We start from the raw sequence: 21788 nt of genomic DNA on the forward strand, positions 1-21788 counted from the left end.
CCCGCGACTCTGTCTCTGCGTCCCGGCGCCCCTCCCAGGCCCAGGCCCACGGAGCCGGGGACGACGCGTTCCCAATGCCCCAAACCCGCTGGTCCGCACCAGCCGAGATCCCGACGTCTACAGGACTTTTTTATCTCGCTGGATCTCAGCACCAGCTACGCGACATGGGAGCCAAGGACCAACCCTCCTCCGACCGGCTCCCCGAGGGCCAGGGCGCCGCCCTGTGGGCAGAACCCAGGGAGCCGAGGCCCAAGTCCCAGCCTCCCCTGGCTGGGCTCTCCGGGGTCGGAAAAACACCTGCTTCATCCTCACCTTGTCCCAGAAGATGGCCCCGAGGCTCCCCTCCCGTGTGCCCCTGGCCGGCCCGCCCCTCCTCAGCCCCTCGGGGCACAGAGCCCAGGGCCCTCCGCTCCTCTTCTGACCACAGTTCCTCCTGTGGAAGAGGTGACATGGCCCTTTGCAAAGGAAGCAGAAAGAAACTGGAAAGCGGCGCCTTGCAGCCAGCAAGTTCTCTTCATGTTAAACCCTTTTTAGACAAGGTGAGAAGGAGTGAGTTTTCTTGGGGGCATCTGGACAAAAGGATAGAGTTTCTGGCCATAACCGGCACCAGCCCGAGCATTGGTGACTTGACAGTGAATAATTGCTTTGGGGGACTAGGCGCTCTCTACCCTTTTGGTCTCTGTCTGCATTTGTTGAGATTATTTAGGATTAATCACTTTTTTTTCTCTCCTAAGGCTTGGAAAAATCAGTCTCTAGGGAGGATAAAAGGTAGAAATTCAGGTAAGCGTTTTGCAGGGGAATCTTACTGTCAAGACTATTATTCTCGGTCTGTGTGCATCCCTAACTACTTTTACGCTTTTTGATAGCTCTCTTCTAGGATATTTTAGGTGATATGTATCTTTTCCAATCCAAATGGGCCCTTGATAGAATAGGATCTTTCAGGTGATATAAATCTTTCCCATTTCTAGCAGCTCGTAGAGATAGAAATTTCACCAAACCTGCTTAGGTGTTTAGCCCTTTCTTCAGGAAGTGCCTCTGGGAGGCAACAGCTGCAGGATTTGTTGTCTCACACACATCTGAGTACAGATCTCAGCTCCAAAGGGTGCTTATCTCTTTAAAGTTTATGAGGCAAATAGCACTATATGCTGTCAGTAGGTCAGTCTGTATTTCATAGGGAATCACATGGAGATACTGAAGAACAAAGGTCAAATGCATCTGTAATATTCCATAGCCAAGCCTCAGGCAGGGCTTAGTTCTAAGCTTTGGGGGATGGGAACAGGGCTGTGAGGAGAGAGATGTGGTTCTTGCTTTGTCAGGGCCCCTGAGCTCATAGAAAGCAGTCCCCACATGGTAGGCACTTCCTTTACTGCACTGTGAACCACTACAAGAGCAGGCCCAAACCAGGGCTCATCTCCCACTGAGATAGAATTACTCCCTTCAACTTCTTGCTCTACCAGCATCTGTGGTCTCATTGTGGGTGAACTGTCTTTTCCTGTCTCCTGAATTTGGGCTTACCCATGTGGCTTCGTTTGGTCCATGGGATGAAGTAGAATTGAAAAGTGTAGTTCTGAATGTCAGCTTGAAAGGGCCTCATGATGATCTGCTGGTCATTGAGTACTTCCTCTTTCACACAAGAGCAGCTTCCCCTGGGCAGCGACTGCCTCTCCAGGCTGCCCCAGGAAGAACACCAGTCAGTTACTGCTAGAGCATAAGTACATTATCTAGCTGTAGTCTCGTGGGGGTCATCATTTCAATCCGATTTCAGGACTGTTTGTAGCATATCATTGCAGAAATAGCTAAAGTATTTACAGTTTCAGTATTGGGACAGTCTCCAGGACTGTACTGAGGCACTCCAGCCTGAAGTGCTCTGTCATCTGGGTCTCATCCCTTTTTGCTTTAATTTCGCTTTAGTTAGGGTCTTGTGCCAATGTTACCCATGCAAGCCTTGAATAGTAATGGGTTACCTCCAATTCCTGGATAGTAGTGGGGATCATAAGCAGGTACCATCCCAGGAACCATTCTTACCCATTTTTCTTTCCCTCCTTCTTCCTTCCTTCCTTCCTTCCTTTCTCTTTTCTTTTTCTTTCTTTCCTTCCCTTTCCTTTCTTTCTCTTTTTTTCTTTCTCCTTCATTCCTTCCTTCCTTTTTTTAATTGTGAAAATACTGTACAGAGGGGTTACAATTACATGGGCAAGATAATGAGTACATTTCTTATCAAGCATTGTAGCCTCCTCCTTTGTTTCCCCTTTCCATCCCTTCCCATCCTCCGCCCTTCCTTCTTTTCTTTATCATTTTCTTTCTCTTTTTTCTCTTTCCTTCCTTCCTTTTCTCTTTCCTTCTTTTATCTCTTTTTCCTTCCTTTCTTTTCTTTCTTCCTTCCTTCCTTTTTCCTTCCTTCCTTTTCTTTTTTCTTCTTTCCTTTTTTCCCTTCCTTCCTTCCCTTCTCTCTCTCTCTTTCTTCCTTCCTTCCTTCCTTTCTTGCTTGCTTGCTTTCTGACACAGTGGTTTTGAGCCAAGGGCCTTACACTTGCTAGGAAGGTGCTGTATTACTTGAGCACATCCAATTTATTTTTCCCTTTAGTTATTCTTAGTGATAGCATCTAGTGCTTTTCTTAGTCTAGCCTGGAGAGCCATCTTTCTACTTTCCCAGCCCCCAGCTTGTTTCTTGATATGGGGTATTCCTAAATTTCTGTCTAGGCTGACCTCAGACTGTGATCCTCCCTATTTCTGCCTTCATAGTAACTGGGATTACAAGTTTAGACCACTGTGCCCACCTAGATAACTCATTTGTTGTAGGGACAGCTGCTACAAAGAGAAATCCAACAAACTGGGTTGAGTAAGAAGCATATTGAATTAGCATGTAATAATTCAGTTAGGAAGTCCAGGCAGGGCTACTTGTGGCCTTAGTATTAGTGTCCCATCTTAGAGTCCTGGCTCCCATCTACATAAGGTTTCATAGCACTCACAGGAAATCTGTGTCTTTCAGCCCTACAAGGCAAGCCTTCCACATGTGGTGCCAAATCCTCCTCCCAACATTATTGTTTAACGGGCTCCATATCAGCCATCCTTACCACTTCTGCTTTGAGTATCAAGTGCTATTTTTTAGAGGGTGGAAAGGAGAGGAAGTGCTAGAGATGGAAGCTCAATCTCCCAAACTTTGTTTTTTTTCTTTCTTTCTTTGTCCTAGAGCTTGAATTGAGGGCCTGGGCACTATCCCCGAGTGTCTTTTGCTCAAGGCTAATACTCTGCCACTTCAGCCACACCACTACTTATGGCTTTTACTGTTTATGTGGTACTGAAGAATTGAACCCAGGTCTTCATGCATGCTAGGCAAGAACTCTACCACTAAGCCACATTCTCAGCCTCCAAAGTTTTCTCAGAAGGTAAGTCAGACCAGATTTATCAGGACTGGGGGTACCAAGGCTGGAATTTTTGCAGGGAGGGAGCTTATTTTGGAATACATAACATTCTTTAGATGACTGGGGAAACAGGAAACATCCTACTATTAATACTGCTTGGTTGAGGGGGATGATCTCATTAGCAAGGGGAACCTAATTTTTTTATTTACTTACTGAGCTTGCAAAGCCCATAGTGTATCAAACCTGTCTGATGCCCCATTTTGTCCCAATTCCTATTATGTCTGGAGCCCCTGATCCCCATTAATTCCTGCTCCCTCTCTTTTAAGCTACCATCAAAGGACCATCCTAAAACCCAAGCTTGATCATGTTTTTGCTGTTTAACCCATCAGTTGTTCATATTAAGGTTGCTGTGCCTTTGCCAGGGTCTGTGGGACAGGTCCCTGTCACTGTGCCATCTGCAGCATTTATTCTTTTTCTTCTTTGCATGTCATGTTCTAGAACACCAGACTGACTATAAACAGCGCAGGCATACCTTCAGGATTTGTGCTTCTGTACCTTTGTACCTCTACTTTTTAGATGCCTTCCTCTTGCAGCTAAAAAGCTCTTTATTTCACATTCCTTCCTCCAAATATCCCCTCATATCTTCTCCTTTCTAGCTAACATAGAGCCGAGCCACTCTTGGTCCATAGTCATTGTCATACCCAACTCATTGTAGTTTCAATATGAATTGTCTATCCATCTTCCCAGCCTAGGAGAGCCTTCAGGAAAGAGATTCTGTCCTAGACAAGTTTATTATGAAGCCTCACTTCAAGTTCCATCTCTTTTCTGCACTCTTGTTAGGACCTCTGATTTCCCTCCTCTGAAAAAGAAACACCTCATCTCATACCACATAGATCCTAATCATATTATTGCCTCATGCTATCATCTCTCTTTTCTGTGACATGTTGCACTAAAATTGTGAGAATTTTCATTCATACAGAGGCTGTTGGTCTGGGTGACCATCTCTCTTTTATGCAGGTTTCACTTAAGAGACATACTCAGACATACACTCTGCCACAGTTAGGACTAGCTGAACACTGCAGGATCTCCTCAGTTTCAACCAATTGTAAATTTTAATTGTATCAAATTGAGAGGTTTACATAAATATTATGTCTTATTTTGAAGTAAGGGAAATGTGTCAGAACAGAAACCCAATACAGCCTGTAATCCTGGTATAAACTTTGAGTTGTCTAGCAATAGAATTGCTTTGTAGTGAGCTCTTGTCTTTTTGCCCAATAGTTTTATTAAGAGAAATACCCATGTCCCCACTGAAAGAGGACATAAGCTGGGCTGGGGAGTTTAGGTCCTTGTAACATTGAACTAAATGCTGAGTACTATGCCTGGCCTGTAGGTGGTGCTCACTAAAGTAATGGCCATCATATTCCCCTTCAGCATTGTCATCATTACTAACCACATTGTCACTGTCATTATTTGTGATGGTAGCACTACTTATCTCTCTCCATAAGCCTGTATCCTATAACCAGGCTGTGGAATAATTAGGAGGCTTTAGAATTTCAATGGTCCTGGTTAAAATCCTAATCTCTGGTTTTGGATGTGTGATTTTGGGTTCCTAGGCAGGTACCCTGCATTCTGTGAGCTCTCCTGTTTAGGTGTCAAATGAAACAAAAACAAAAAACAAATTATGCTTCTATGGAGTGTATGGCTAAATAATAAAGGACTGTGAAATGTCTGAGCTAGGGATTGGCATCAGGTAATTCAATTGTATAGCTGGTTGCTCCTGCTACTGCTGCTGCTTGTGATTATTACTAGTCTTGTGTTTTCAACTCAGTAAAAACACTTTATTATCACTCATTTTAGTGACTACATAAAGAGAAACATCTTTATTCTCAGGAATTAGCTTTGGGAGGCCTCAAGAGAACAGGGGTCATAAGGCCAGCACTGGCTAACTGATCAGCCAGAGGAGGAACTAAACACCTGCACATTGACTCTATTCCATTCACTGCTCAACTAGAGGACCCAAGAGGGTATATCCATCCTTCATCTCATGTTACCGTGAGATGAGAAAATGGGACTGTCCAAGCTTGCTGATAGTCAGTAGGTGAATTTTCTGTTCTTGTTCATTTTTATGTTCTTTTCCTCGTGAATGTGTTCAAGCTTTACCTTCTAAATGAATTATTAATGGACTTTGAATGTGAGGATGAAGTTGAAAAATCTTTCTACCCTCTGAAGATTACCAGTTGGAAGCACACAGTTATGGACTGGGGCAGGAAGTAGATGTGTGAAGCTGAGCAGAGCTGGGCAGCTCTCGTGGGACAGGAGAGGCTGGAGCAGTCCATGTGAAGGGAGAAGTGGCCTCACCAACATGTTTCAGCAGTAAGGTAGGAGGAGGGCTATCTTGGGAAATCACTGACTCCCTGTGCATATTGTACTTTCCCTACTCTTTCCAGCACCTTCCTGCTAGTTGGGCAAGTACTAGGACTTTAAAAAGAAAAATAAACCAATGTGAAGTTCTCAAGCAGCTGATCTGGGTAACAAAATCATATATGACAGGACACACATTACTTTGTGAGTTTGAGAACCTGAGAAAAAGACTTGATTCCAGAGTGCAGCAGTCTCACTGACCCCTGCATTCTGGTGACAATGACATCTTGTGAATGTGGCTAGAAGTGAACAATGGCCTAAAGACAGAAGGTCAAGCTCTTTGTAAATGACTGCTTCTTCATAAACCAAAACCACGGGCTTTAAAGTTTAAAGACCCAGACAGGTCTGCCTGTGACAAACCTGTCTCCAAGTGGGCAGAGTTAGGTTTAGAAGGCTAAGCTTCAAAGAAAGGATTTAGAAGGCTAAGCTTCAAAGAAAGGTTCATCTCTTACATATAAAAGAAGAGACTTGAGGAACCCATAAGCCTGGTCTGGATATTTCCCATTAGTGCCAGGCAGCTGCCCCCAAAGCAAAGGTTTTGCTTTGAAGCCAAGTCTCAGGCCCGAATGTACATCTATTTATAGTGATAAGTAATGTGGCCCCTTTCTCACCTCCTCCAGTACCACTTTTAGTATCTTTAGAACTTCCAGAAGAATCTATAGCTCTCCTTTTCATTTAATTTCCTTAGCCATATTTGACTTCTATCACTTCCCAGAAACTTCCCAGAAAATAGGCAGATTTTGAGATTTTGAACAAAACCCCAAACTTACATGTTCAGGATATATTCTCTTGTTCCCCAGAAGTTGATTACACTGAGAGAATGCAGGCAGGATGTCCTCTTTGGAAGCCACCTATACCTTCTGCAAGCATGACTGCCATGACACAGCCCTAGCCACAGTCCTGCCGCTCCTGCCTGTGGCCGTTATCTGCACACATATATGTAAGTACCACCCATGGAAATGGTTATGAATTGTATACAATTTAATCTGAGGCAACAGTATGCCAAAATGTTAGCATATGTTAGAAATTAGGTGTGGAATAAACAATGCGGGAGTCCAAGTGTAAAAGTCTCAGACTTATGAGGCACGCACAGCACCACAACACCCAGGATCACCGGTGGACTAATTTCAGCAGGTGGAGGAGGTGGTGGTGATGAGGCTGGTGGTGGTGGAATCTCTATGATGATGTCACTGACTAGGATCCCTGTAAAATGAACAATACCAGGCTTTCAGTATTGAAGGAAGCAACTAGACTTTTCCTTGTCTCCCCTTGTTAGCTAGGAATATTAAATTGCCCCCAGATATTTACCCTTTTCTTTTATTATGGAAAATCTCTTCCTCATCGGAAGAGTCCCTGTCATTTAGCTTCTTGGACATGTTTTTCTTGCATGTGGCACTGAGAGGTCTGTACATATCCTTCAGCCAAACTGGTTGCCATAAGGAGAAGTCCTCCTAGGAGAGACAAGGAGAAATATTAATTCTACATTCGCTTCCCTTTTCTGGCCACAGAACTAAGTCCTTAACTTGCCTGACTTGTAGTTTCTGATGAGCATTTCCTTCGCAGAAATCCAAAAAAGCTCCTTGGGGGGAAGAGGAAGCAAAGAATGACTCCTGCCATTTTCCATGTCTCTCACAGTGTACATCTCAGATCTTACTGACAGAAACCCCCATACTTTGGTTCATAATCACAATGAGCAAAGGCTGTCCTAGCATGGGGATTGAAAACAATTCCATGCATGCAGGCAGAGGTTGCAGGATCTCCCCAGGTCTGTCCCAAAGGTCTCTGCAATGCTTCTAGGGAGACCTTGGCCTGCAGCATAGGTGGACTGCCAGCCCCACTTATGCTCTCTGCCAAAAATCCCTGCACATAAACAACTGCTCAACCATTCTGGGCAGAAGCATTTGATCTCTGTAGAGCCTTTCACTTCAGTCCTCTTTGGACTAAGTCTCCCATGTGTCAGTTGTTGGGGAGAAGGAGATACCCCTCTGTTCTCTTAGCTGTTTTATCTTAGCTGTTTTTTACATAAGCTGAATCATAGCAACTTCTAAAGTTGTGTAGTTTAGACATTTTCATCTCTGAAAGTCTGTCATGATGAATGACTTATGAAATCAATTTTTTTTTAATTTTATTTTATTTGTGAACATACTGTACAGAGGGGTTACAATTACATGGGCAAGATAATGCATACATTTCTTACCAAGCATTGCAGCCTCCTCCTTTGTTTACCCTTCGCCTCCCTTCCCAGCTGAAATCAATTTAAAGGACAGGACTAGCACTTAAAGGCAAGCTATCATTTCTGAATGCAAGCCGAACAGGAAGAATCAGTTTGTGGTTCTTGAGACTGTGGATGTCTGCATTGCATGTGTGTCCTGGTTAAATGTGTCCCCATGTAATAAGGGAAAAGAACCTTTTTCTCCTAAACCTCCTGAGCAGTGTGACCCTGCTGCAAGACATTTCCCCTTTCTCTTCTCTTTTCTTTATTACAAAAGCAATGATAAATTAGCATCTGAGATCTCTCTTACCTAAAAGATGTGAGCAAGAGTGGGGATGAGAAGGTACCCAGCAGGATGAGGAGTTTTCTTATCACTGACAGGAAGGACCCCTACATCCCCCCTTCCACCATGCCTATACCCCAACACCCCACGGATTTCTTACACTGTCTCCGGAGGCCCACCACTAGCAGGAGCAGACACAGCTGAAACCTCTCAGTCTCCCACCCTCATTCACTGAAGGACTGGTGACAGAGAACTACCTCTGCCACTGCTGAGGAACTTCTTTTGCTGGAGCCAGGTAAGACCTCTGGGAAGGAAGAGTTCTCTCTACCTTGGGTAGTGCCCCTCCCCACTGTAAGGCTAGGGGATAGAAACAGATGAGTTCTAGGGCCCCTACAGTTCTCAGATCTTCACTGGAAGATTTACAGACTCCCATTTACCTTGAGGACTCTTTACTTCCTGTTGCTGATGCTCTGTGGGAATAAATCTGTTTGGGAATAAAACACAATCATGATTTTCCACCAGTATTAGTACTTGTTCCTTCCTTTATTTATCTCTTCTCTGCCCAGGAGACTCCAAGAATTTTATCCTATAATTGTGTTCTATGCCACAGTACTTGGCTGAGGGTCTTGTCTAAAGCTAGAACAACATATGCTATTCAGTATTTTAGATAATATCCAACAGAAAATTCCCCGTGGTATCTCCTAACACAGTAAAGAAAATGTCCTTCACTGATCACAATCTTTACTGAAGGCCAAAACAACACTATTGTTATCAAATCAAAGACAAGATTACTGTCTTTATTACAAGTATTACTATCATGAATGAGGCACACCTATTGAAGAGGTCCCAATCAATGTAAAAAGACATAAATGGAGCATAAATGTTGGAAAGGAAGAAACTATTTTTCTTTGTATATGAAGTGATGGATAACCAAAAAGCCTAAGAGAGCCAGGCACCGTGTCTTACATGTATAATCCTAGCTACTTGGGAGGTTGGGATCTGAGCACCATGATTCAAAGCCAACCTGGGCAGAAAATTAACCTCCAGTAGCTCAAAGTGGTAGAATGCTAATGTTGAGCAAGAGAGCTCAAGGATGGCACCCAAAACATAAGTTCAAGCCCCACAGCTGACAAAAAGAAAAAACCCAAAAACTTATTTGTGAGGTAGAAATCAGAGGACTGTGGCCCTAGGACAGATTCTAGCTGAAAAGCATAAGCAAAAGACTGGGGACATGGATCAAGTAGTAGGGGGATGCCTAGCAAATCTAAAGCTCTAAGTTCAAACTCCATTAACATAAAAAACATTTAGGAGAGTGCCAGATGCCAGTGGCTCAAGCCTATAATCCTAGTTGCTCAGGAGGCAAAGATGTAAGGATCGCATTTCAAAGCCAGCCTAGGCAGGAAAGTCCATGAGACTTTTTTTCCAATTAACCACCAGAAAACCAGAAGTATCACTGTGGCTCAAGTAATAGAGCTCAGGGACAGCGCCCAGGCCACAACTGACTCCCACCCTTCCCCCCCCCCCCCCACACACACAAACCGCACAACTTTTAAGAGGTTCTCTTTTGGAAAAGAAAGTATGTAAGAATAGTGATCTGGTATTTGGAAAAGAAGATCTAAGAGCAGAAGATTGATTATCTTACCTTTGAAATATTTATTTACTTATTTATTTGCCAGTCCTGGGTTTGTGAACCGAGGGCCTGAGCACTGTCCCAGAGCTTTTTCGGCTCAAGGCTAGCACTCTATAACTTGAGCCATAGTGCCACTTTTGGCTTTTTCTGTTTGTGTGGTACAGAGGAATCAAACTCAGGGCTTCATGGATGCTAAGCCAGCAGTCTACCACTAAGCCACATTCCCAGACAAACTTTACACAAAAGAAGCATTATGAAGCTACTAGGACTAACAGTTATTAATAGCTGGCACGGGTTTTGGTGCAGGAAAGACAGTTGGATCAAGGGAAGAGTTAAATATGGTATTTTAGACCCATGGAAAATGAGTGAACCATTTTTTTTTTTTTTTTTTTTTTTTTGTCGGTCGTGGGGCTTGAACTCTGGGCCTGGGCGCTGTCCCTCAGCTCTTCAGTTTAAGGCGAGTACTCTACCACTTGAGCTACAGCACCACTTCCGTTTTTCTAGTGGTTTATTGGAGATAGGAGTCTCACGGTCTCTCCTGCCCCGACTGGCTTTGAACCATGATCCTCAGATCTCAGCCTCCTGAGCAGCTAGGATTACAGGCGTGAGCCACCAGTACCCCGCGAATGAACCATTTAATAAGAACTGTTTTATGACAACTCCATATTCATGTAAGGTGAAAAAAATTCTCTATCTCAACCATACCAAAACATGAACAAATTCCATATGGAGTAAAGCTATAAATAGTAAGACAAGCTTAGGAAAGTATTACAACCGTCTTTATTCCATGAGGTAACAAAGACCGCTCCATCCAGAGTACATAACATAAACTAAAATGCAAGGGTGGGGTGTCTGCCATAGGTTGCATTGGAAACTAGAAAAATGCACATGCTCTTCTGAGTCCTGGCCCCTCCACTGGATTGTTGTCTCTTTCTTACTCTGACAAACTCTCTTTTACATTAACTATGTTAGTCTTTTCAATTGTTTGTGATGGTTTACATAGTGTTTTGATGTTTGAAGTATTTCCTGGTATTATTTTCTCTAAGGAGGCAAAACAGAACAGAGCTAATAAGGACTGCAGACTTTATTGTCAGGGGAATTTGTGTTTCTGTCCTTGGTTTTGCCACTGGGACGTGAAATTGATCTCCTTCAACTGTGGAAGAGGATGGATGAGATCTTCCTCCCAGGTCTTTTGTAAGGGTTAGATGAGACAATCTGCGATTAGTATCCATAGTGATGTACACATCAAGGAAAAGGTTTTATGATTTCTCTTTTTATGATTTCTTTCATGATTTCTCTCTCGCCCTCTCTTTTTACACTTACTGAAAAAATATACTTCTTTAGGTGAAAGATAGGAATCATTTCTCACTTAGTACTCCCTCTCCCAAAAAAACTTTGGTAGCCGGGCGCTGGTGGCTCACGCCTGTAATCCTAGCTACTCAGGAGGCTGAGATCTGAGAATCGCGGTTCAAAGCCAGCCCGGGCAGGAAAGACCGTGAGACTCCTATCTCCAATAAACCACTAGAAAACCGGAAGTGGCGCTGTAGCTCAAGTGGTAGAGCGCTCGCCTTGAGCTGAAGAGCTGAGGGACAGCGCCCAAGCCCAGAGTTCAAGCCCCATGACCGACAAAAAAAAAAAAAAAAAAAAAAAACTTTGGTAGCTTTATCACTTGTTTATTTTCTCCCATGAATTAGAATATTGAAAGGTGACATTTAAAATTTTGTAGGCTAGAAGTATAGCTCAGGAGTAGAGTAAAAGGTCAGCTAGTGTAACATTCAAACACCGATCCATAGCACAATGTCTCATCTCCATCTTTGATCATGACTTTCTTTTTTTTTTTTTTTTGGGTCCGGTCATGGGGCCTAAACTCTGGGCTTGGGTGCTGTTCCTCAGCTCTTCAGCTCAAGGCTAGCGCTCTACCACTTAAGCCACAGCACCACTTCCGGCTTTTTTCTTTTTGCTTATATGGTGCTGAGGAACCGAACCCAGGGCCTTCTGCATGCAAGGCAAGCGCTCTACCACTGAGCCACCTTCCCAGCCCCTGACCATGACTTTCAATGGCAAGGGAAACACTGCATTTTCCCCTCTATTCATGGAGCTTATCTAAGTAAGCAGAGAAAATAATGAAAAAATATAAACATAAAGACAACGTTGGACTGTACATAAAAACTAAAGGCAATACAGGAGTTTATAAGAAATTTCTAGATAAGCAATGAGGCACTAGGAGATTCAGTTGGCCTGCCTGTTCAATGGCCAGTGATCAATTACTAATGGCCTTTGCACACTGATCCTAGGGTGGTCCCCAACTAGTTGGCATCAAATTCAATTCTTACTAACAAGAGACCTCACTTCTTATTGTAGGAGCAGTCACACCTTGTTACCACAGGACTGAAAACGATCAAGACTATTCCATAGGGAAACCACTATGCACTGTCAAAGAATTCCCATCTGGAGAGTGGGAAACGGCTTTGGCTACAGAAAACAAGATATAATCTGGAAACGTGCATGAATGGTGGTCCTTACCTTAATGAGACAGAAAATTAAAATTATTACTACTACAGAAACAAGATGGAAATGTGTATGAATGGTGGTCCTTACCTCTATGAGACAGAAAATTATAATCAAAATCATTACTACTACAGTCACAGATATTGCCAAGATGATTTTGTTGTTATAGCCATATCCCGGAACTTCTTGTGTTAACTAGGAAAAACAAAAACCAAATGGAAAAATTAATGTATTCTATGTCTTACTACTTTGCAATTTCTCTATACTTATTCTGTGTGTTGGGTCCACTCTATAAAGGAGAAGAGTAGGGAGCACTTTCCTGGTCACATGACTTTGGAATGGACTAAAGCCCAGGTCTTCCTCCTTCAAGGTGTATCTAAAGGATGGGGGAAATCAGGGCTTGCCTCACCTCAATTGGTTCCTTCTGTTCACCTGGAGCTTCATTGATGTAGTTATCTGTTTTCCATTGGTCCATATCCCACTCAGCTCTTGACATCTTGGCTTCTTGCTGTTCACCGAGAAGCTTCATCAGCAGGCCCGTTTTGGTGATTAGTTTGGAACAGGCCATTTGCACATCACTCAGAGCAGTTAATTTTAAGGTCCGGATAACATGAGACAGGAGTCTTCTCACATCATTATTAGGAATGAGGGGCCTCAGCTGCTGGTTTAACTGCAATTCAAAATGATCGTCAAAGGATGGAAATTGGGCATGGGTGATTGGAGCCTTCACAGATGAATCAGGGCCTATGTTGAGGTGTTCCCATTGTGCCTCATCCTTGCTTTCTATTGGCAGCATTAGCTTGGATTCAGTCACAGTGGGTCCTGGAGCAGCAAGATTTTCCTGAATTGTGTTTTTAGGGAGACTTCCTTCTGGCACAGGGTCGTTTTGTGCAGGAGTATTTCCTACCACAGCATTTGCTACAATCTGGTGTCTTACAGGAGTGCTCTCTACAGAAGGCTTTGAAGGAGCATAGACTTCTGAAAAAGAGTTCTCCCTAGAACTCAGCTCTCCCCATGATGAAAAGTCCCCTCCTGAAGAGGAATGGATGAGGCTCCTTACTGCAGAAAATGGAGGCCTGTTTGCAAGCAGTCATCTAATACGTGAAGTTTTCTTTCTGAACTTTTGACTCATTTTGGCCCTGGGTATTCTGGGGTCCACAGGAGAGTGGTATGTTTTGTGGGAATAGATGACTGGATTAGAAGCCTCCATGCTTTTAACTCTAGAATTTGCTTCTTCTAAAATAAACATGCTGTCGGCTAAGTCTTTGTCTTTATTTCGGTCCTCACCGTTTTACAACGGTGGATAAGGAGGCCTTTCCCCCAGAGTCTTGTTTCTGGAAAGAAGAGGGTACTGCCTTAAGTTTCTTTATGAATGAGGGTTCTGTGGGCAAGAAGTTTCCCGCAATTTTCTTGGGCTCCTGAGCCCCATGAAGCAGCTCCAGCTCACTTGTTGGAGGTCTCCTAAGCCTTTTTTTACGAGTACTCTCCACAAGGTTCTGGGCAGTCTGTCTCATCCAGGAGCTTTGTTTACTCACTTCCTTGAAGTGTCTTTTCTGTTTGTCTTTGGCCCCTTGAGGACTCCATTGAGCCCCGGCAGTCTTTCCTCTGCACTCTCCATTTCTCTCCAGATGCCTTCCTGTGGTTCAACACTTGGCACTTTTTTGGGAAAGATTTGCCATTTAAGTTTAGGACCTAAATGGAGGTTGTATTGATGCTTCCTCTTTCTTTTTAACATTATAATATATAATTGAGGGAATCCCTGTATTGGCTTTTAAATCATTGATGGATGTATCTCCATTTTGCACATTTGAGAGAAGCAGTTTAATGAGTGGTAATTCTGTAGACTGTATATTTCCTATATTTCCCTGTGTGAAATAGGCCAATATGTATCTTAGTGCAGTAAAAAGATCACTCCCCTCAGTAATTTCTGGCTGTTCATTTGTGAGTCCTGAGAAGGTAATGTGATTTTTGTTGGAATATTCTCTTTCTGGTTCAATCATGAGTTCGGTGCTGGTATTCTTCTTCTGGGATTTTAACACCTTCATGAATGTTCCTTCTGGGTTCTCTATGGATGCTTCTTCAACTGTCAGAAAGGAAGGGACTGCGTTGATAGGGGAAGACTGATAGCTTCTTAGCACTCCCCCACCTCACAGCCCCAGGGAATACATTAGGGGTCAGCAAAGATTTGAGTGTCAATAGAGGGGAAAAATAAGCCCAAACTTAAGCCCATGAAATGGCAACAGCAAACAGAAAAAGACAAGCCTGAACAAAGTAATTACCTACTCGGGACACCTGAGTACATAATTTTGCGTGAAATATAGGAAATCTATTAGAAAAGGACATCCCAAATGCCTACTACTTAATAACAGCCCAAGGCTGGAAAAGAAATATTCATCCTCTGAGTAGCTTCTCTGTAGAAGAGCCATAACTCTCCACGTTCACATGCCCCATTTCCTGTCCTGCCATAACTGCAGAAGCAGAACAGACTGCTTCTCTCCACCTCTTGAGTGTGCTGTTTTCTTCTTACCATACCAGAAACCATGACAAAGGATGGTCCTCAGGATAACAAGGTCAGAGGCTAACCCAGAGGTCCATCTCCTTTTAACAACAGGTCCTCAACTGGACTACTTCTTTCCCACCTACCTTCCTAGTAACTTCACTTGAACTCTGATTCTATATGTCCTGCTTCCCTAATAGTAGACTCTACAATTTGGACATGGAGTTGAGGTATGTTAAGCAATTTTCAGTTATCCTGGTTGTATGTTAATGAACAATCAGTAAGAAATCAATAGAGTAATAGCAATTCTGCATAAATATGATTGATGGTCTAAAATATGCAAAAGAATATCCTACATTTTTGTTTTGCATTACTGGGATTTGAACTAATGACTTTGTGCTTGCTAGTTTGGGAGTCCTACAGCCACTCGAGTCCCACACCTGGTCCTTTTTGCTTTAGTTACTGTTTGGTTAGGGTTTACTCTCTTTATTTTCCCAAGCTGGTCTCTAACATCAATTCTCCAGTTTATAGCTTCCCTCTTAGGATCAGAGACACATGCCACCCCAGTTGTCTTACAGGTTGAGATGGTATCTTACTAAATGTTTTCCCAGGCTTACTTGGAACCATGATTTTCCTTATCTCTCCCTTCTGAGTAGCTGTGGTTATTGGCATAAATCCCAGCATGGGCCAAAAAAGCTCCTTTTCATTTCAAAATCTCCAGCGTTACTTGAGAAGTATCCAAAGAATCAGAGAACATGAACACTTATTAGTGTGCCATCCAGTACTTAGGAGAATTAATGTTCTTTTCTTGGTAGCAAGGTGGGTCACAGAAGGAGGTTAGATGGTGGCAAAAGAGGAACTTTGGCTTCTGTAAGTCCAGATTCGAGGGTTCAAGACTTGGGCATGAGGCTATAGTACTTGACTTCTCTGAACTAATTTCCCTCAGCTATAAAAGATGAAAAAACCCTTGCTTGCCTATCACTGATAGAGAAGGAAATAATGGTATTAATGAAAAATTGTTTTGATAACTAAGTAACATGGTAGCAGAGTGTTATTACATACTTTTTGCTCTACATCACCAGTGGAAACCTATATTCAAATCTGTCATGTTTTGGAAGTCACAAAGTTAAATCTAGTAATGTACAGGGAAAAATGCTTCAAAACAAAGGGATATTCTGTGGGTAGAAAAGCTTGAGATTGAAGCACGTTCAGAGTTGGACAGTCTAGACCTGGAAGAGGCCTTTGATTGGTTATGAAAGCTAGGTAACAACGGGTAGGTAGAAAATTGGAAATTCACAGGCTCCAAATAAGACAACATCACTTCTACTGTTTAAGAAAACAAAGCAGAACTTAGCTGCACTTGTCACAGAGATAAAGAATACTTGAGACAAAGAATCTTACAGTCTACTTTGCACCATCTGAATAAAGTTATTATTGGAAGGCAGAGTACCAAGCAGAGACCACAGTACATGCAACGTGGCCCTTGATAATCTCCTTTCTTCTTGCATTCCCTTCTCTTGGTTCTTATGCATATGGGCAATTACATGATTGAATTATACAATAACTCCTGAAAACAGGACTTTCATCAAGAGAACAGTTCAGAAATGTAGAGAGATTAGGTCTGGATAAATGAATAAAAAGAAAGCAATTATTAATTTACAAATCATCACCAGAGATGTCAGGAAAATGAACCCTTAGATATGTATTTTAATGTTTTTTTCTTTCATGCATGTGTTTCTAATACATTTATAAGATTATCTTTTTGTTGCTTTGTATGTCCCTCCCCCACAGTATAACCCCTGCTTTCACTATATTTGATGTCAGTATAACTTGTGGAGGAGATGGGGAAAACCAGTTGTTTAAGGATACAGGTGGACCTGTTGCAACAATGAGAAGTACAAATTGTCATGTCCAAAACGAGCTTTACAATGTCGGTGCGGGGGGGGGGGGGGGAAGCAGAAGGATTGGGATTGGGGGGGAGGGGGAGGCTGGGAAGGGATGTGAAGGGTAAACCAAAGGAGGAGGCTGTAATGCTTGGTAAGAAATGTATGCATTATCCTGCCCATGTAATTGTAACCCCTCTGTACAGTATGTTCACAAATACAATTAAATTGAATTAAAAAAAAAAAGAAATCATCACCAGGGAAAAGTAAAGGCAAACAGACTCATGGCAGTGTGTGTTGTTTGTCAGCAAGTCACTGTCACAATGTAGCTTGACTGTCTTGCAGATAACCTCAATATTGTTTTTAAATTGGCAGAGGCAGCTGGCCATATTGTGAGGCAAGACCCTATAAATGGAAACGTTGAGAATTAAGTTAATGGAGAAGGGGTTACTGAGTGGTAGAAGAGCCAATGAAATGCCATTAACTCCATTGTTCCCCTTCTTGGTTTGATCCAACAGGCGAGGACTGTTTATTGTCAGCCATGGTCACAGACCTTCTCGTGGGATTGGAGGTTGTGTGAGGGGGTAAATTGACATCACGTTTGTAGGGGCCTGAGCAAGGAGTCAGAGGTTAATGAAAAATCCATTAGGACTAGGGAGTTGGGTGCTTTTCGGGTGGGCCCACAATGGAATGTTTACAGCTGAGCTTAGGTGGATTGCCCTCCCTGCACATCAAGCAGGTCTGTGCATCCCAGGGGTTTTGCCTGTGTCTGATTGTGCCTGGAACAATAGTGTTGAGGTCAATCCTTCATATTCCATCTTCAGATACATAAAATGATTGGACCATGAGGGGAGAGGCATGTCCTTCCATTACAATTACATAACTCAGAAATGAGTACATTCTTATTGGGCAGTATGGACCTTTCCCTCACTCTCTTCAAGTTTTTCCCTCTGCCTCTACCCACTGGTGGTATAGTTCATTTCCAACATAATGGCTAATGTGTACAACTGCTGCATTTGCTCACCCAATAACTCTTTTCACTTGTTCAGAGAAGAGCTGTTGAGGAACATGGCCTGAACAGTTGAAGAGGAACCCTTTGGTAAACTTCTGCTCTTTAATGTTTGAAAACAGGAAGGAAGACTAAGGGGCGCAGTAGAAGGTTAAGCATAGGAGTGATGTGGTTCTGACTCAAATTGAGGTAACAGATTAGAACCAAGAGGCCTAGATTTGTAGTTTATCTCAGAAGCACTTCCTATCAATTCAAAGGCCTCTGGGTGGTGAGTGCACAGGAAGGAAGAAGACTTCTAAGAAGAGTTTGCAAAGCTCCCAAACTCAGAATTCCCTGCCTCAATTTTTTCTTCCTTCTCTTTCTCTCCTTCCTTCCTTCCTTCCTTTTTTTCTTCCTTTTCTTCCTTCCTTCCTTCCTTCCTTCCCTCTCTTTCTTTCTTTCTTTTCTTTCCTTTCTTTCTTGCCTTGGTTATGGGCCTTGAACTCTGGTCCTCCGAGGTGTCCCTGAGTGCTTCAGCTCAAGGCTAGTGCTCTAATATTTAGAGCCACAACGCCGTTTCCAGTTTCCTGGTGGTTAAATGGAGATAAGAGTCTCAAAGACTCTCCTGTCTGGGTTGGCCTTGAACTGAGAGCCTCAGATCTTATCCTCCTGAGAAGATAGAATTACAGACATGAGCCCTGGTGCCTGGGCCCTGCTTCAATTTATGTTCCAAGTGGTAAATATTAGAAATTACAGAGGGCATCAAAACAGCTTAGATCCTCCATATTATGTGCTTAGAAAAGAAAGGATCATATTGGCTAGAGACAATCTGAGCATATACAAGAATGAAAAGGCAGACGGCTTGTGGCTCATGCCTATAATCCAAGCTACTTAGGAGGCTGAGATCTCAGAATCAAGGTTCCAAGCCAGTCTGGATAGGGAAGTCTTATCTCTACACACTAAAAAATGTAGAAGTGGAGCTGTGCCTCAAGTAGTAGAGAATCAACTTTGATGGGCTGGGAAGGTGGCTCAGTGGTAGAGCACTTGCCTTGCATGCAGGAGGGGCTGGGTTTGATTCCTCAGCACCACATAAGCAAAAAGAAAAAAGCCGGAAGTGGTGCTGTGGCTCAAGTGGTAGAGCACTAGCCTTGAGCTGAAGAGCTGAAGGACAGCGCCTAGGCCCAGAGTTCAGGCGCCATGACCAGACCCCTGCCCCCCCCCCCCCCAAAAAAAGAAAAAATTAAAAAAGGCTCTAGATTCTGCCTCTCCAGTGAGTTAAAGACCCAAGCAAGATTGGGGCTCATACACATGCCAACACACACACACACACACACACACACACACACACACACACACACAAAAGAACACACACACACACACACACACACACAAAGAAGAAAGAAAGCTAGGTATGCAGCTCAATAATACAGTGCTTGCCTGCCACATTTGAGAGACTAGCTTTGGTCCTTGCAGTGCATATACAAACAATTGATAATAGGCCCGGAGAGAGTGACTGAACTACAGACATGCTCAAAAAGAATTGTACTCATGACTCATTCCTGATTCATGTAACTGTACCCCTTTGTGTATCAATTCTACAATAACAATAAAAAACTGGAAAAAAAATAATAGGGTACAAATAATGTGAAGAATCCACTATTCCATTGTGATACTTAAATACTTAAAAAGATAGGGAGCTCTCCTGTAATGTAGTAATGCAAGATGGTCAATGAGGAGGAATGATACAATTAGAAAATTAGCTGGGCACCAGTAGCTCACCCCTATAATCCTAGCTACTCTGAAGACTGAGACCTGAGACTCATGGTTGGAAGTCATGCTGGGCAGGAAAGTTCATGACACTCTTATTTCCAATTAAGTATCAAAACACCAGGAGCTGTGGTTCAAGTGATAGAGCTAGAGCACTAGTCATGAGTATAAAAGCTCAGGCACAGTGCCCAGGCCCTAAGTTCAAGCCCCAGGACTGGCATGTAAAGAAGTCATTTTGTGACTGCCAGCAATAATCATGACAGGACAGTATTAGACAAGAGTCTTTTGCTCCTCATATCTTGGGAACACTGACAACACTCCATCTTGTGAGTTGGCGTCTTACTTGGGACCAGTTAGATTATATTAGCTATGTTCAAACAGCCTGCAGCCAGGCTTGGAAATGGAGAAACCCATAAGTTATCAGTGTGTTCTGTGATCCCTAGCCAGTGTCCACTAGGCTGGCAGCCACAACACATAGCCATAGAGAAGGAAGAATTGGCCTTCTGTCCAGGAAGAACAACTTCATTGCTAAAGGGCCATTTCAGAAAATATATGTTCTAGCCTCTGCTAGTAGAGAGCCGTAATTGCTGAGCCATCATTTTATACTGACTACTGGCAAACAGATCACAAAAGTGGGCCTGGAAGTTAAGGATTTGAGAAGGCTGGAATACCCAGTCTGGGCCCAGGTCACAGACTACTCTCAGAGGTGAACAGAGAGGAAGAGTTTGAGCTCAGGATTTAACTGTTGGCAGAAACTTCATTCTCCAAGGCCATTCCTGGAAACAAAGGATCTAGGGTCCTCTGGTAAATAGCTTAGACTATAGAGTATCAGTTTATATTGATGCCTAACAAATAGCCTATCTGACAAGGTAGATTTGAGGAGTGAGCCCTTTGGCTCAGAGATTAGAGAACACAGTAGTATGAATTTAGGGATTTCTGGGTCACTTGGATATGCAATTTTGGCAGAGGAAAATGGAAATATGAGGATCGGGGGAGATAAGGAGCAATTACAATCGCATCCACTGCCAGTACGACAAGCTAAGGGTTTTGTGATGTGACAGAAGCCAAACCTAAAAGGCTATACATTCTATTATTCATGTATAGGATGCTCTAGAAAAGATAGACCTGTAGGGCCAGAAGTAAGATTGGAGGTTTCCAGGGGTAGGAGGAGGAGGAGTGGATTGACTGCAAAGGGCCTGATGGCCTTTTGTGGGTGATGGGAATGTGGTAGTGGTTACAGCTATGCAAACTCATCAAACTGTTTACTTAAAAAAGTGTAAAGTTAAGTGCATGAAAATGTCACTGCAATAAACCTGACCTCAGAAAGTAATAAAACAAACCTGAAAAAGTGATACAAATCTAAAAACAGTTAACTTACAGTTTTTCCAACGAAAGGGTCAACATGAGGATATTCTCTACTGTCATAAGTTGCACTTGTGTTGATCCCATATCTCTGAAGGAGAAAGCCAGACATTCATGATAAACCCCAACTCAAAGATTGTGTTCTTACAAAGCAGATGTCCCACTCAGATAAATTGTGGTACCTATATACAAAGGAATATCACACAGCCATTAGAAAGAACAAAATAATGGCATTCGCAGGGAGATGGATGGAATAGAACAATCATGATAAGACAAGATTGGAGAGTCTCCCTGATATGCAGATGTTAAATTCAAAACACAATCAGATATGAAAAAGTAAACAGGACTCAAGACACAAAGGACCTCTTCTTAATCTGTCCCATCATTTTTAGATGACTCTGTGTTCTGGACCACACATATGATATATACATGTGCACATCTGAGGGAAGCTAGGAGGAGGGCACAGAATCAGAGGGAAATGGGTGAAAAAATAGAGCAGCCCTCCCTCCACGCCTCACCCCCGCCCCCATCAGCTGCATGGGACACATTGAAGAAAGTGAACTAAGCAACTCAAGGGCAGAGATGGGAGGGAGGGAATAATAGAGAAAGAGGGAACAGCTTACACTAAGCAAGAGAAAAAAATGTACATATCAACCTGATTTGGAATGAAATAGTTGTATTGTCCAAGTCGGTAGCTTTAATAAGCTTTATAGACCATGATAATGACAATTTGCATTGTGAAGGTTAAAATGTGTTTCTGACTTTAGCTAAGTATCACTATCCCACAATAGTGTGAAATTTATGTAATCACTTAATCTCAATAAAGAAGTTAAAAAAAAGTGTTCTTAAAAAAGATCCCTCATGGGGCTGGGAAGTTG

At 42.8% G+C, this 21788-nt stretch overlaps 1 protein-coding gene and 1 long non-coding RNA gene across 7 annotated transcripts in view; one reads left to right on the top strand and one right to left on the bottom strand.

The window, feature by feature from the left end:
• LOC138830961 (uncharacterized) lies at positions 1–12839 on the top strand. 2 transcript variants are annotated; one of them, XR_011373089.1, is made up of 6 exons: positions 1–539; positions 735–780; positions 3188–3383; positions 5514–5737; positions 6581–6720; positions 12267–12839. It is a non-coding gene; the product is annotated as an uncharacterized lncRNA (long non-coding RNA). The 2 variants fall into 2 exon arrangements; XR_011373088.1 differs by lacking the exon at positions 12267–12839 and having other exon boundaries at positions 5589–5737; positions 6581–6764.
• The window catches only part of LOC138830959 (leucine-rich repeat-containing protein 37B-like), a 26671-nt gene continuing 11782 nt past the window's right edge, over positions 6900–21788 (bottom strand). Inside the window, exons 1-6 of one of the 5 annotated variants that reach the window (XM_070027950.1) lie at positions 12823–13209; positions 12504–12608; positions 8713–8759; positions 7308–7359; positions 7089–7231; positions 6900–6983 (exon numbers count right to left, since the gene is read on the bottom strand). In XM_070027950.1, coding sequence (XP_069884051.1) covers positions 6968–6983; positions 7089–7231; positions 7308–7359; positions 8713–8759; positions 12504–12608; positions 12823–13209 — 750 coding nt within the window. In that variant the 3' untranslated portion in view covers positions 6900–6967. Of the gene's footprint in view, positions 6984–7088; positions 7232–7307; positions 7360–8712; positions 8760–12503; positions 12609–12822; positions 13210–20926; positions 21002–21788 lie in introns of those variants that run through there. The other 4 variants (XM_070027953.1, XM_070027952.1, XM_070027954.1 and 1 more) reach the window with 4 other exon arrangements.

The sequence above is a fragment of the Dipodomys merriami genome, unplaced genomic scaffold, assembly GCF_024711535.1.
Source record: "Dipodomys merriami isolate MVZ:Mamm:240054 unplaced genomic scaffold, mDipMer1.0.p SCAF_19, whole genome shotgun sequence".
Taxonomy (NCBI): Eukaryota; Metazoa; Chordata; class Mammalia; order Rodentia; family Heteromyidae; genus Dipodomys; species Dipodomys merriami.